Below are 13496 nucleotides of genomic sequence, written 5' to 3' on the forward strand. Positions count from 1 at the left end.
GCGTTTGAACGAGTGGTGCTGCATAGAAAATTTTGTAAAGAAAATTTTGGGGGGTTGACTTCCCTTTTAAAAAAAAAAAAAAAAAAAAAGACTACCGTATTTTCACGACTATAAGGCGCCATTAAAAGTCAACATTTTTCTCCAAAATGGACAGGACGCCTTATAATGCGGAACGTCTAGTGTATGCGCAGAGTTCCAAAGCCTGACTGTGAGCACTTCTGGCCGACACGCAGTTTCTACAGAGAAAAGGCGGAAGGAAGTGAGTGACGACAGGCATGCTGAAGTCCGCCAATGAGTGAAGGGTGGGCGTGTAAGAGGACGCTAAAGGCACGCCCCTAGCATGCCGTACGTTTAAACTGGCGTATGTTTTACCATGCCTGGCTGCGCCCAATAATACAGTGCGTTTTGTGTATGTGTCAAATACAGAAACAGCACCCGTTACTGAGACTGCGCCCAACAATACGGTGCGCCGAATGGTCGTGAAAATACGGTACATTACTTTTCTTTGTTGGTTCTTTTCCCGAACAGTCAAGAGAAAACAAAAAAACCCTGAATGGATCCTATTATTACGGTACATTAACTTTAAAAAATAAATACAGTGAGACTGGTATGTTTCGAATTATAGTTATTGGTTAAAACCCTTCAGGCTTGCATGATAAAGAAATCAAGCTCTCGGCATGATTAGATGAGACGCACTAATAATAATAATAATAATAATAATACATTGGGCCTCGAGTGAGCCTGTTCCAGATGCATGTGACCTCCGATGGCTCCAACAAGTGAGTCATAAAAGCTGGCAGAACGTCTAAATGCCGAAAAGCCGTGAAAGTGGAGGAGGAGGCGGAGTAGGTCAGACTCGCACCAGAACCTCCAGCGATCCTTGGCATGCAGTGTGTGTGTGTGTGTGTGTGTGTGTGTGGACACAGATGGTGTTGAAGGAATGTACCCAAACTACATCACCCCCCCCCCCCCCCCCACACTCCCTCCTTCTACTTGGATATCATGCATCCGGTCAAAGTGTATAAATAAAATGATACGGCTTTATTATAACCAAAAAAAAAAAAAAGTGTAACTTGAACTCTGAGGCAAGAGGCTGAAAACAGATCAAGCGTCCTCTTATTAGATGCAGGCACATATTTATCCTCTTCCGAATGGACGACACCGAAGGAGATGTATTTCTACTCTTTGGACACACCCTCATCATGTAGCCAGTGATGAATGTGGCGATGGCATCTGTTGCTTGTGGGAAATATGGTCATGCAGAGGAAAACACCCGCGTTCTCACAGCACAGCACACTGGCTATTGTTCATGAAAATCGCTTAATAATGGAGGATTGTTTCCCTTTTTCTTTTTTTTTTTTTTTTTAATTATTTTTGGATTTAAAAAAAATCTGTTAATGCATCAATGGGATTTTATCATATTTAGAGTGCGGTGTTTTGATTATTTATTGGCGGGACAGTTTGGTGCACACACCGATTAACAGGCCCAAAGAGTTAAAGCCAAGGACATCATTTCAGGAAATGCAGGTTACTGAATTGGAGTACCACACCATTTAATTGGGATGCGGGTTTAATTTCTTACAGTGGATGATAGCGCGCATTGCTATGAATTTGCGGCACAGCACTTGAGGAAATACGGTAAAACTACAAATTTGGGCTCATGAACCGTTTTTAAAACGGAGAGCGATTTCTTGGATACCAATACGGGCCTCTATGTCATCAGTCCTGCGGTCTACTGGTCTGTCGGGGCGATCTGGTGACTCCTGCTAGATATATTTCATGAATGTACTCAACTGCAGAGACTACCAGGCATAAAAGGTGTGGCATTCATTTCATGGAATGGACAACACAACCTTGTGAATTAATTGGGACCGTAGCACCGACAGGACACGATTTGAAGAAGTCTGGCAAAATGGGAAAACCCTGCAGGTCAACTGGAAAAAGTACCGGTTTCATTTGGGGCGCTGTGTTCTTTTCATTGGCATGGACGATGCACCTTGGGAATCGGAGGGGCATTTTGGAGGAGTTTTGTTGCCAAGCATGGAGACCGCTATTGTGGGAAATACGGTAAAATTATTTAAGATTGTTTGATTATTGGAACGGAGGAAAAAAAAATTTGGGAAACGACTAACAGCCTTGACGCTAGCGTTAGCTCTGTTGTGTGTGTGTGTGTGTGTGTGTGTGTGTGTGTGTGCGCGCTCAGCTGCGTTGTCTGCAACATGTTTGCATGAAGACGATCGCCTCGATAGGTTTGGCAATTTGCACCCAATGATGAACCTCGATAAATATCCTCAAGGCACCTTTGCTTTTTATTTGCGAGCGCTGAGATGAATAACTGCTCGGTGGGGGACTCGGCTCTTAAAAGCAGCTCTTGACAGCCGCTAATGAAACCCTCTCTCCGCCCCTATCGCCCCCACCATCACCCCGCCCCACCCCACCCCCCATTTCTAATTAAAGCCCACCATCTGCTCGTGCAAACACCTCACCTGCGACAACCAACTTTGCAGCTGAGTTTAGTTCGTATCTGACTCACTCGAATCCCCAAATTTCCATTGATGCTTTGCAGTCGGAAAAAAATTAGATAAATAAAGCGACCAGCAGTGACAAACGTGGCATGCACCCCCATTCCACGAACGCCATTACTTTGTGACTCGATTGTCGAGGTTGATGAGCCGGAACTTCCGCCTCCTCGTGTTTCTGCCCACAAGAAGCGCGAAGAGGCTAAAAATAGATTCGATTTTGGGCGTACGCACATAAAACACTACGGCGGCACAGAAAGACTTCGGACTGAATGAGGTTGTATTGGCCGTCACGTCTTATGCGGCGGATGCGATCGATGACGTCGTCGATAGGTCGCGCATGGCAGGCGATCAACTGATGTCGCATTAAAAAGGCCAAGTATTGACAAATTTTGATCCACGCGATCATCTCGGTCCGGTAAGGTCCATGAGGAATTCATCACTGGGCACTTTCAGGTGATCTTTTCACCTTGGCGCTGTCAAATGAACAACGATGACGAGAAAAGGGTGGAAAAATAACGTGCTTTACTAACGGTCTCAAAGAATCTGAAAGTGCTTTTAAAAGTCCGATTTGTGACCTTTATTAGCAAGGTAGCTTTTAAAACCATCGCTGCCTCTGAACGTTCCTATAATTCCACTAAGAGCCACAAAATGTTTTTTTATTCATGCTGCATGATGGGAAGAAAAATAAATAAAACATTTTAAAAATTTTTTAAAACTTACTGTGCACGTCTCCTCGCTGCTTGGTGACATCCTTGTGGATGCTGTTGTCCACAGTGGTCACCCGCGGAGGCGTTGGTGGAATCGGCGTGGTGGTTCGTCTGGTGGGGGTCACCGGTTTTGGTGGGACGTAGGGCTTGCGAGTGGGCGCAGGTGGCTTCCTGGTGGGGACGAAGGGCTTCCGGGTCGGAGTTGACGTCTTGCGCGGGGGTGTCGTCATCTTCCTCCGAGGCGCCGTCGTCGTGGGCGTTGTTGGGGTGGCGGTCGTCGTGGTTTTGGGGGCGACGGTGAACACCCTCCGGTGGGTCACCAGTGGACCTAGCGTGGTGGTGGTGGTGGTCCTTCTTTGGTCAATGTCCGGCAGGTGGTTGTGGAAGCTGGGAGGCAGTTTGCCGGGTCTCGGCGGGTCGATGGCCACCTTGGGAATGGCTGGAATGACGAGAGCGTGCAGATGGAGCGTTAACAAGTAGTGAAAGCGTAACGAGGCGGACAATTGGCCATTAAGTGTCACAAAAACATTTTTAATATGCATGAAGTCGCTTCCTCAATCCTGTGATGCCCCCCAAATGTCTCTCTTCAAATAAGCGGCACGTCACACAGCCACGGGCGGTTTTATAGCACTTAAGCCGCTCAGAGTCGCAGGGGAGCTGGAGCCTATCCCTGCAGACTTTTGGCAACAGAAGCGGGGCGCAGTCGCAGGGCGCATGAAGACAAACAACCATTTACATTAAAAAATGTCCTGTGTGGTGTGAATGTGAATGGCGCTCCTTCAATAAGCAAAATAATCACTGCCTATGTATTAAAATTTGAGGTTCAATACCTTTGCGTTTTCACCTTAAGGAATGGTTTGGTTTGAAATATTTATCCAGGTACCGTATTTTCCGCACTATAAGGCGCACCTAAAAGCATTCTCAAAAGCTGACAGTGTACCTTATAATACGATGCGCCTTATATATGGATCAATATTCTGATTTCTTGGACGTCGTATTTTAAATGTTCTGTAAAACGCTTTGTTCCAGCTGCAGCGCTCGCAAAAGCTCGAATCAAAGAAAGCTGTATTGTATTGTATTCCCTTTAGCGTCGCTCCATCTAGTGGATGTATAACGCAACTGCAGCCACTATTGTAGCTTTTATTCTTTGCGCCCTCTTCATGCGGTGCACACTATAGATGAACAGTTTTAAAATAGGCCATTCATGGAAGGTGCACCTTGTACTCCGGAGTGCCTAAGCAAGTCCCAAAACCTAAAATGGCGACTTAAATCGGACGCGAGTCAAGCCAGGAAAGTTCTGTGCCCCAACAGTGGGGGGCCAGACCACATGCAAACCACATTTTGATGATGTCATGGACTTTGTCCTTTTGTTCTCGTGCGCATTCTTCACGTCAGGTGGCATGATGGGGGTCTGCGGTTTTGTTGGGGTGTGTGGAGGAGGAGTGGGGGGGTCGCCTCATCCGGGTGTCCACGTGTGAGGAATGTGCGTGGACAAAGGCTGTGTACCTCGGTTGTCACCTTCTCATCTTACGCTGGACTTTGATATGTGATTCCCACGTTGGATATTGCAAAAGGACCCCCCCCCCCCCCGCCCCGCAATGCCCCACTCCCATCTCACCAGTCCCAACACCCACCCTGACGCCCTTGATGATGGGGAAAGGAAGTGGCATGTCCTTCCTGCTTACTGGATTGCCACTCCATTAATGTCTGCCGAAGGACTCAACGAATATAATTCTCTGGGAACTAATGGAGTGTGTGAGAGCCGGGAGGAACCCTCCTGTAAAATAAATACATTTTGCGAGCTCAATGACTCTTTGCCCTGATTCAAATAGACAGAATGGACGAGGAACATTCTGGGTAAACGTGATCAGGATGCAAAAACGGAGGAGGGTGCGGTGGGCCTTTCTGCAGTGATTGACAACTCTCAAAAAGAAAAGAGGGCTCATCCCATCTCCTTTTCCCGTGTCGTCTTACCTTTGCAGTCGCGGCCCATCCCCCTGTAGCCGTCTTTGCACTTGCACTTGTACGAGCCCGGCGTGTTGAAGCAGGTGGCGTAGCGGCCGCAGCGAGCCGTCTCCAAAGAGCACTCGTCCACGTCTGAAAGGGAGAACCCCCCCACCCCCCCCGAAAACGTGAGGGTACGGGGCAAACAGACGGAATTGAATGAGCAATCGTGACACGACTGCAAAAGATTATTAGCAGGCCAATTGCGGCCAAAACCTGATGGTGTTAAGGTAGGATCACAAGGGTTACACATGTGCCACCAAAAGCCTTCTAAAACCATATGTCTGATCGTGCACAGGGTCTGCCATTTTCCATGTTCCGATAGTTTTACGTGAATTTAAATCCTCAGAAAAAGTGTTCACCAATCGGGCGATCGCTCACTATGCTGGTGTTTGCCGTGGACATTTTCGAAGGATTGTTAAAAGCAGACAAAAGCAAACGTCCTTGGATCGGTTCTTTACAAAGCGCCAGGTAAAAACCACTTCTGAGAGAGAATGTGAACTAAAGAGGGCAAAAAATGAATGAAAAGTTAAATGACCATCATTTTTACTCTTTACTCTATTTTTTGTTTTTTTACATTATGCACAACTTTCATTTATTGCGCAATAATATCACTGTAAATGTTTTTTGTTACATATTTTGATGCATTTTTATGGTTTAGAAAACATTTATGTCTGAATTTTGGAGAGGCTTGGAACGGATTCGGGCATTTATAGGAAAATGCGTCCTTACAAAATTTTCTCGTTGATCAATTTCTTCCAGAACCAATTAATTTCGTAAGTAGAGGTACCACTGTAAGTCTAATTCTGGAGCGCGGTGGACACCGAATGCATCACACCTTGGAATTTGACCCATTGAAATATGAAGAAGCCAATCATGATGAGGGTACTTTTAAGTTTGGGAACCTTGTCCTTGACAATCAACCTTTTGCAACGCATTGCAACTTGGAATTCCGCCGAAAAATTTCAAAGAAAAAAAAATGAAAAGAATGAATACATTAAAATGTCAGAGAAAGTGTCTTTCAGCCACGCTTCTGCTTTCGAAAATAAATTTGACGTTCCTATTGAGTTGTGTGCGTCATATAGATCACATTAAAAGGAGAGGAAAAAAAAATCCAAAATGAACCTGCCGTTTGTACAGGAGCCGCAGACTTGATGGCCACTGCATTTAAAAAGCTAAAACTGGAAATTACAAAATCAGACAAAAACCCATTACCCCAGCTAGAATCGCCCCCCCCCCCCAAAAAAAGGAAGCGAGGCATACACAAATCGTGAGGATAAAAACGCAGAAGGTTAAAGAGAGTTAATTGAATATGAGGCGTTTTCTTCACACACCCACTCGCCAGGCTGTTTGGAAATAAACCGTTGGACTTCTCGTAAATCCTCCAAAAATTCTAAATGACAAGCATTGGGATTTGCAGTTCCGAATGGCCACAAAACAAATGTGGAGTGCCGCGTACCGATACACTGGTATTTCCCGTTGATGTACTGCAGGTCAAAACCGTCGTGGCACTTGCAGATGTAGCTGCCGAAGGTGTTGATGCACTTGCGGAATCTGGGGCACACGGCGATCCCGGTGGCGCACTCGTCCACGTCTGCGAAAATGGCGACAGGAAGATCAAAGATCTCTATTAGTCATTCATACCGTTTGCGCTTTCCTTCCCCGGACATGAGCGTCTCATCTTTGGCCATGTGGACGTTGTTACGGTATGTGGGCAAGAGTCAAAATTAGACGAGACTGTAGACCGGGCTCGTTTGGCAATGGGGGGCCTCACATGTTGTTCCTAGAATATTCTTAGTGTGGCTTTCGGTGCCAAGAGTCACCGCCCCCCCATTAGCGCCGTGAGGCCCCTCTTACTTTCCCCTTCCACGCTGATGTCTTTCGGCTTGATCTTCAACCCCGCCTTGTCAATCAATCGACAATCCACTCATCTGTTTCCTGAACCGCTTATCCTATTCTCGTTTGGTCTATTTACACATACTTGTAAGTGACCCGCATTTTGTATCGCCGTGTTTACATTTATGAAATATCTGAAACCATCGACCAATATACAGTATGCGTAAACATCCACGATGGCAGAACGTTTATTGTAGGAGTTCCAGACGCACATTGGTGATGACAGACATTTTTTTTCCCCCCTTCGTCTATAGTTTTGTATCCATTTTCTGATCCGCTTATCCTCACGAGGATCGCGGGGTACACCCTGAGCGGGTTGCCGGCCAATCACAGGGCGCACATAGACGAACAATCATCCGCGCTCACAATCACACTTCGGGACAATTTGGAGTGTTCCGTGAACCTGCCGTGTACGTTTTTGGAATGTGGGAGGAAACCGGAGTACCCGAAGAAAACCCAAACAGGCACGGGGGAGAAGATTCAAACTACTCACAGGGAGGCCCAGAGCAGGAATCAAACCCTGCGACCTCTGCGCTGTGAGGCGGACGTGCTCACCAGTTTTTCCACCGTGCCGCGTTTTAAACCAGTCATGAAAATTCAGAAAAAGAGGCAGACGACATGCGCTCAAATTTTCCGTGAAGCTAGCATAGGTCTTGTGAAGGGAGTACATGATTTGAAGCCAGAAGCTTCTTGTTTTGGGGTCCATGTGCTAAGAACCGGTCCTTTTTGCCAACCAGAACCATCAAAAGAAAGGGGGCTGTCTTGAATTTTGGTGAACGGTCTGTCCTGCAACAAAATAATCAGGTCATAAAAAGTTGAAGACTAAGCCGGAAGTGGGGATCCTCTTGCAACACCTGCAGCAGACTTTGCTTCTCCTCCTCCTGTCTTTATGACTCATGTCCATTCCGTGTCCTACAATTACCCGACCCGCAAGTTATTCGGGGGCCGTAAGGCAGAAATGAAAACTTGTTGTCGTCTTGCTTTCCCTGGACAAGACAGAGGAACTTTCTAAAACACAGGTGTCAAAGTCAAGGCTCGGGGGCCAGATCTGGCCCGCCACACCATTTTATGTGACCCGTGAAAGCAAATGAAGCATGTCAAGCTCCACGATGCTCGCTAAAGTCTGAACCAAATTTTCAAATTGTTATGTCATCCACAATAATAGTCATTATTCTTGACTTCTGATTGTAAAACTAGTTATTCATCAATTTTTTGGTGCACTGTGGATGTAATACGTGGTTTCCCAAGATGCATAACGGCCCTCCGAGGGAAACCGTAACGACAATGTGGCCCGTGACAAAAACGAGTTTGACACCCCTGTTATAAAAGAACGGCTTTGACAGCTTGATGATTTGAACAAATGGTTGTGAACCACCGCGGTCAAAAAAAAAAAAAAAAGAAAAAAAAGCTGGGCTCGACTTTGGAGGATGTCCACCTCTGATTTGTTTTTGCTCCCAGCTTTGCTCTTTCCTCAACCAATTTTTATTATTTCAAATTGCGCGCTCAGCCAAAGTAATGAAACAAAAGTTTTCTCTTAGATCCAAGGGGAGTAAACCCCCCCCCCCCCCCACAGCATTCCTTTCGGTGATGTATTGCGTGAGTCCTACAAAAAAGGAGGAGCAGCCGGCGGCTCAACTTTCAAGCCAGAGGAGGTAAATCAAGACGGTGATGTCACTTACCCACGCAGGTTCTGCCATCCGGAGCGAGCTGTAGCCCCGGCGACGGACACTGACATCGGACCTCCCCTTTCAGCACCTCGCAGCCGTACTGGCAGTTGGCCATGCTGCAAGTGCGAAGGTCTGGTAGTTACAAAGGAAACGAGACACATTAGCGCAAGCTGGTGCCCCGAGAGAAAGCGCTTTGGCCATACGATAAGGCCGATTGTGGGCGGGGACAAAAGGAACAAAAAACACTGTGACATTGTCGCATTCCAGTGCTTCAAGGACCAAACCATACATACATAATTTATCATTTCTCAGCCAGGATTTTTTTTTCCCCCACACAGGGTATCCCGGTGGCCCAGCGGTTTGAAATGCGGCCTAACATCATCTAGCAATACTGCAAATCTATAATTACGGCAGACTTGTCTATTTTCCGTCCCGTCAGCAACTTCAGATGAGACGTCGTCGGTTCATGTTGTGCACACGAAATCCCTCCAGAACGATTATAGGGTCAACTGGAATTTGCTCACGTCATCTCGATAAGTTCTAACCGTGACGAGGAAATTGCTGGGGCACTTGTGGACGTCTTGCAGTTTGATGATGTTGGAGCGAGCTGATTAAATGCTGCACTGATCTATTGATCAGAGCTCAAGCGGCAGAGGCAATTCTAATACCGTCCTTCACGCGGCACTGCGAAACACAGATTCAAGCGGTAAGCGATGAAAAAAAAAAGCGAGATACTGGAAATGACAGGGCGCTCAGGTGGAAAAACATGAAAAGAGAGAATGTTTATTAGGAGAGGTGACGGAATTTATAGGGAGACATGCACAGGCATCTTCTCCCTTTGCTGGGAAACATCAGAGGGCAGCCTATAAGATTTCATTATTCCAGATTTTATTTTATTTTTTTTAAGGATTGCTACACTCCAACTGTATGCATGAAGTTGGGGTCGGAAATGAAAGTCCGCAACAGAGTGAATTCACACGAACTGAACTGCAAAGTAGTGAGGGCAGACAGTATTTTCTGTATGGCGTAATTCTGCTGTCGGTGGCTGATATTAAAATGATGGATAGGAATTTTATAAAATAGTTGGATGTTCTTGTTAAGTGCTGCTGTTATTCAATTATTTTGAGACATGAGAAACTCTCATTATATTCTACTGCATATGTAATCCAGCCATTTTGAGGCACATGAAAGGCTCTTCTGTGTACATGTACTGGCCTCATATTTACTCCAATTTACTGTCAGAGACATTCAGTACTTACTTCCACAGGTGCCGTCGGGCATCAGCATGTAGCCGTTGAGGCAGTAGCACTTGTAGCTGCCGTAGGTGTTCATGCACCTGTGTTTGCAGGGCCGTGGCTTCAGCCCGCACTCGTTCAAATCTGCAGACAAGACGAGCAACGGCGTCAGGAGAACGAGGGAGGGGCAGAAATTAGTCAGGGAGGGCAGAGGTGAAGAGGTTGGATCCATTCAAGGGGAGCAGTCTGTGTTTTTGGAGAAGTTCCGACATGTTTGCACGTGCCCAAGGAGTTCACCTTCATCCACAGGAAGCCTCGAAGTGACTGAAAAGGTCCACTGCACTAAGAGTTGCAAAGGGGTGGCGAATTTCCGGTCATTTTTTTTTGTGTAAATATTCCAAACTGGACACATGAATTGAAAGGTATCATTATCAATCTTAAATATGATCATTTTATTTCTTTTTGTCATAAGCGGATGTTCATACACAATCATACAAATGTAACGCAGGGCATTTCAGCAGATTAGTCAAACTGGATCAGGTTTTAGATATTCTTGAATAATCAATGCATTTCGTTGGCGAACAAAAACCGGGATGTCGAGTTAATCGAAAGTTCCCAACTTTGACAATTGACAGAAGTTTGCAAAGCTAGCTGCACGTGATCGATCGATGTTATCAAATCCTGCTGACTCATGGCAAGTTCACCGGGACGCCATCCAGCTGTCTCTCATAGAAGCAGTGCATCATTTTTGGCTTCTTTCATGTTGACAGGCCACCTATGGGGTGTGTAAAAAAAATCCCATCAGAAAAAAATTAAGCGCTACCCCCCCGCCCCCACAAGAGCATAGGTAGCATATCCAGAGTTAATAACCGCATAAATCTCCGCTCCCTCGCTGCCTTCACGTCACTGTCATCGCCGCTTTCTACCCGTCAGCAAGCTGAGAAACGATCCTGATACGACTTCATTTTCTTCTTACGCCTGCTTTCTAAATGCTTTAACCAGGCCAAAGTGACAGCTTTATTCCTTATTCATACCCAGACTCCCCGACGGCTGACTATTTTGATGTTTCCCAGTGTGAAAAACCACGGGTGTGACTAATGGCTCTGATGCCTTCTCCTTGGGAGCACTGCACGCCGCGCTGCATCTCACGCGCACCAAAAAGGCGGAAGCAAATCAATAGCCTTTGATTTAGTCCTTTACATTGTGAATGCAACTATTTCATCCACGGGCGCATTAAATCATAAGACTCTATAAAGCATATTTAGTGAAGTGGCGGCAAATCATGCCCTATGATTCTACGCGACACTTTAATGTAGCGCAGCCACAAATTGCGTCGGGGGGGGGGGGGGGCATTTATTTACTCAACTGCAGACGGGCAAGTGTCTTTTTTTCGAACACAACTTACATTGACGTGTGTCCACAAAACTATATTTTGCCACAAATTAAAGCGCTTATACCGTAAGGCTATTATTTCAGCAGCTTTGGTAAACGGAGAGCCAATTAGCTTTCTTCAATCGGTGCTACGGAGCGTGGAAGAAGAGCTTAAGGGTGAGGCTACAAACGGGATCATACACATGCTAACAAAGAGTACAAAAGTCCCGGGATCAAATGGAGGCAAACGGAGCATCAACAGTTGTCGCCATGACATTGGTAAATAAACCCGGTTTTATCTTGCACATATAGATTCCATGGTCGCAATGTGTTAAGGTCAGACGGCTGCTTTGTCAACGATGCCAACTTAAGCACCATGGACAACGTGCCCGGCGCTTTGTTGGCGGGTCTTCTGCATACCTTCCGCATTTAACGCAATGCGCACCTGCGGGTCTCATTTGGACATAAGACGGAACTCTTCTATTAATAGCAAATTGTAGTCGCTTAAAGCCTGGCGGAATAATGGGTGGCTACAGTTGGCATTTAGCTTTGAATGCAGCTGTGGAATGCATTCCCTGTCCGCAGTCCCAATTTGCGGGGTGACAGCGTTTCAGCAAACAAAAGTTGGAAGAACTAAAGATGCTTGGAAAAAAAAACTCCCCCCGCCCCCGAACCCTTTTCAGGGACGGTTACTAGCGTGGACAGCTATTCAGCTATTATTTTCTCTTCCATTAATTAATCTTAATGTCACAGTTGTGCATCAACCACTCCAAAATTCTTGTCAAATGAGGCCTTTTTATTAAAACTCATTTAATAATTCTAATAAGTGCAACGCGGCCTGTGGAAGTTCGGTTGACGATTTTGTTTGCCTCTTTATTAGCGACTTTCATGACAGAACTGAAGACGATTTGACTGCTTCATTTACACAAAGTAACAGGTTGACCGCAGGTCGTATTTTCCCAATCATAAATCGCATTGCAGGGGCTACGTACGCAACACCACCTGCGGTTTTTAAAGGCCTGAAAATAATTCACCTGCCTTTTCATATGAACGCTGCCCTGCCCTTGTCAGAGGGAAGCATTTAACTGCTTCGTCTTTAAAGCTCTACGGCTGTGCGCACTCATGCACGGCAAACATTAAAAAAAAAAAAATATCCCTTCTTCACTTTTTTTAATTATCGCATTAAGTGCCAGCCGTTTTCAGGCCCTTGTTTACCCTAACACGTGAAAAAAAAAAAGTACCGGGGATTGAATGCACAATTCTAAAAAATAAATAAATAAAAAAGTCCTTGCCATTAAATGAGTTAATGCTTTCTGCTCACCAAACGAACAGTGTTTCCCCTTAAATCGACGGCAGGTGCTCTCATTACTGTGACAACAAAGAAACCAAAAGCGATGGCGTTCAGTGGGGTCTTTGCTTGCCTGTGGCGCCGAATACCAAACCGGCATGAAAGCTGCAAATATGCCAACGTAACTGCTTCCGTTTGGGGCTGATTTGGCCGAAACCCCTTGTAGGAATCTGTCAAAATCAAAACAAAGCGACTGACTCACTTTTCAATTCGGAGTCTTTGAGATATATATATTTTTAACCCTTTTAGGTACAGCGGTTACTACAGTGGACAGCTAATCATGGTGTCAGGTTACAGGGTGCATGAAAGACATGTCCTTTCAATTTCATGGTGATCAGTGAAACTGGTTGTTGGGAGTATCATTTTCTGTACATCAGGCCAGTTTTCAGTGTTAAAGCCCCCCCCCCCCCCCCAGCAATTTATTTGCCAAAAGAAGAATACAGGGATTCAAAGAGGACCTTTGGAGAGCACATGCCAAACAGCCTGTGAGGAGAAAAGCATATGATGCAGAGACGTGACAAGTGACAGAGAGAAAAGTCTAAAAGTGTGATAGCTCAAGGCTGAAGAGTGGTGGTGGAACGCTAAAGCAGGGGAGGTGGGGGTGGACACACACACACTGGACCTTTTTCAAGTGTTGTTTTCAAACCCCAACTCACCACTGCAATCGCCCGCTCTTTATCTCCTACTCGTTACCCATCACGTCCTTTCCTCACAGCAAGTAGTGCTGCTTTGCTAGCTCGCTAACC

At 45.9% G+C, this 13496-nt stretch overlaps 1 protein-coding gene across 6 annotated transcripts in view; it reads right to left on the reverse strand.

Moving 5' to 3' along the window:
* The window catches only part of npnta (nephronectin a), a 41545-nt gene that overhangs the window by 8546 nt on the left and 19503 nt on the right, over positions 1-13496 (reverse strand). For all 6 annotated transcript variants that reach the window (XM_086119472.1, XM_086119471.1, XM_086119469.1 and 3 more), the window contains 5 exons: positions 10056-10175; positions 8809-8928; positions 6693-6827; positions 5204-5326; positions 3243-3668 (listed from right to left, as the gene is read on the reverse strand). In XM_086119472.1, the coding sequence (XP_085975598.1) occupies positions 3243-3668; positions 5204-5326; positions 6693-6827; positions 8809-8928; positions 10056-10175 (924 nt within the window). The remainder of the gene's footprint in view (positions 1-3242; positions 3669-5203; positions 5327-6692; positions 6828-8808; positions 8929-10055; positions 10176-13496) is intronic.

This window comes from Hippocampus guttulatus, chromosome 9, assembly GCF_054856545.1.
Source record: "Hippocampus guttulatus isolate MCC_2025c chromosome 9, RoL_Hgut_1.0, whole genome shotgun sequence".
Classification (NCBI taxonomy): Eukaryota; Metazoa; Chordata; class Actinopteri; order Syngnathiformes; family Syngnathidae; genus Hippocampus; species Hippocampus guttulatus.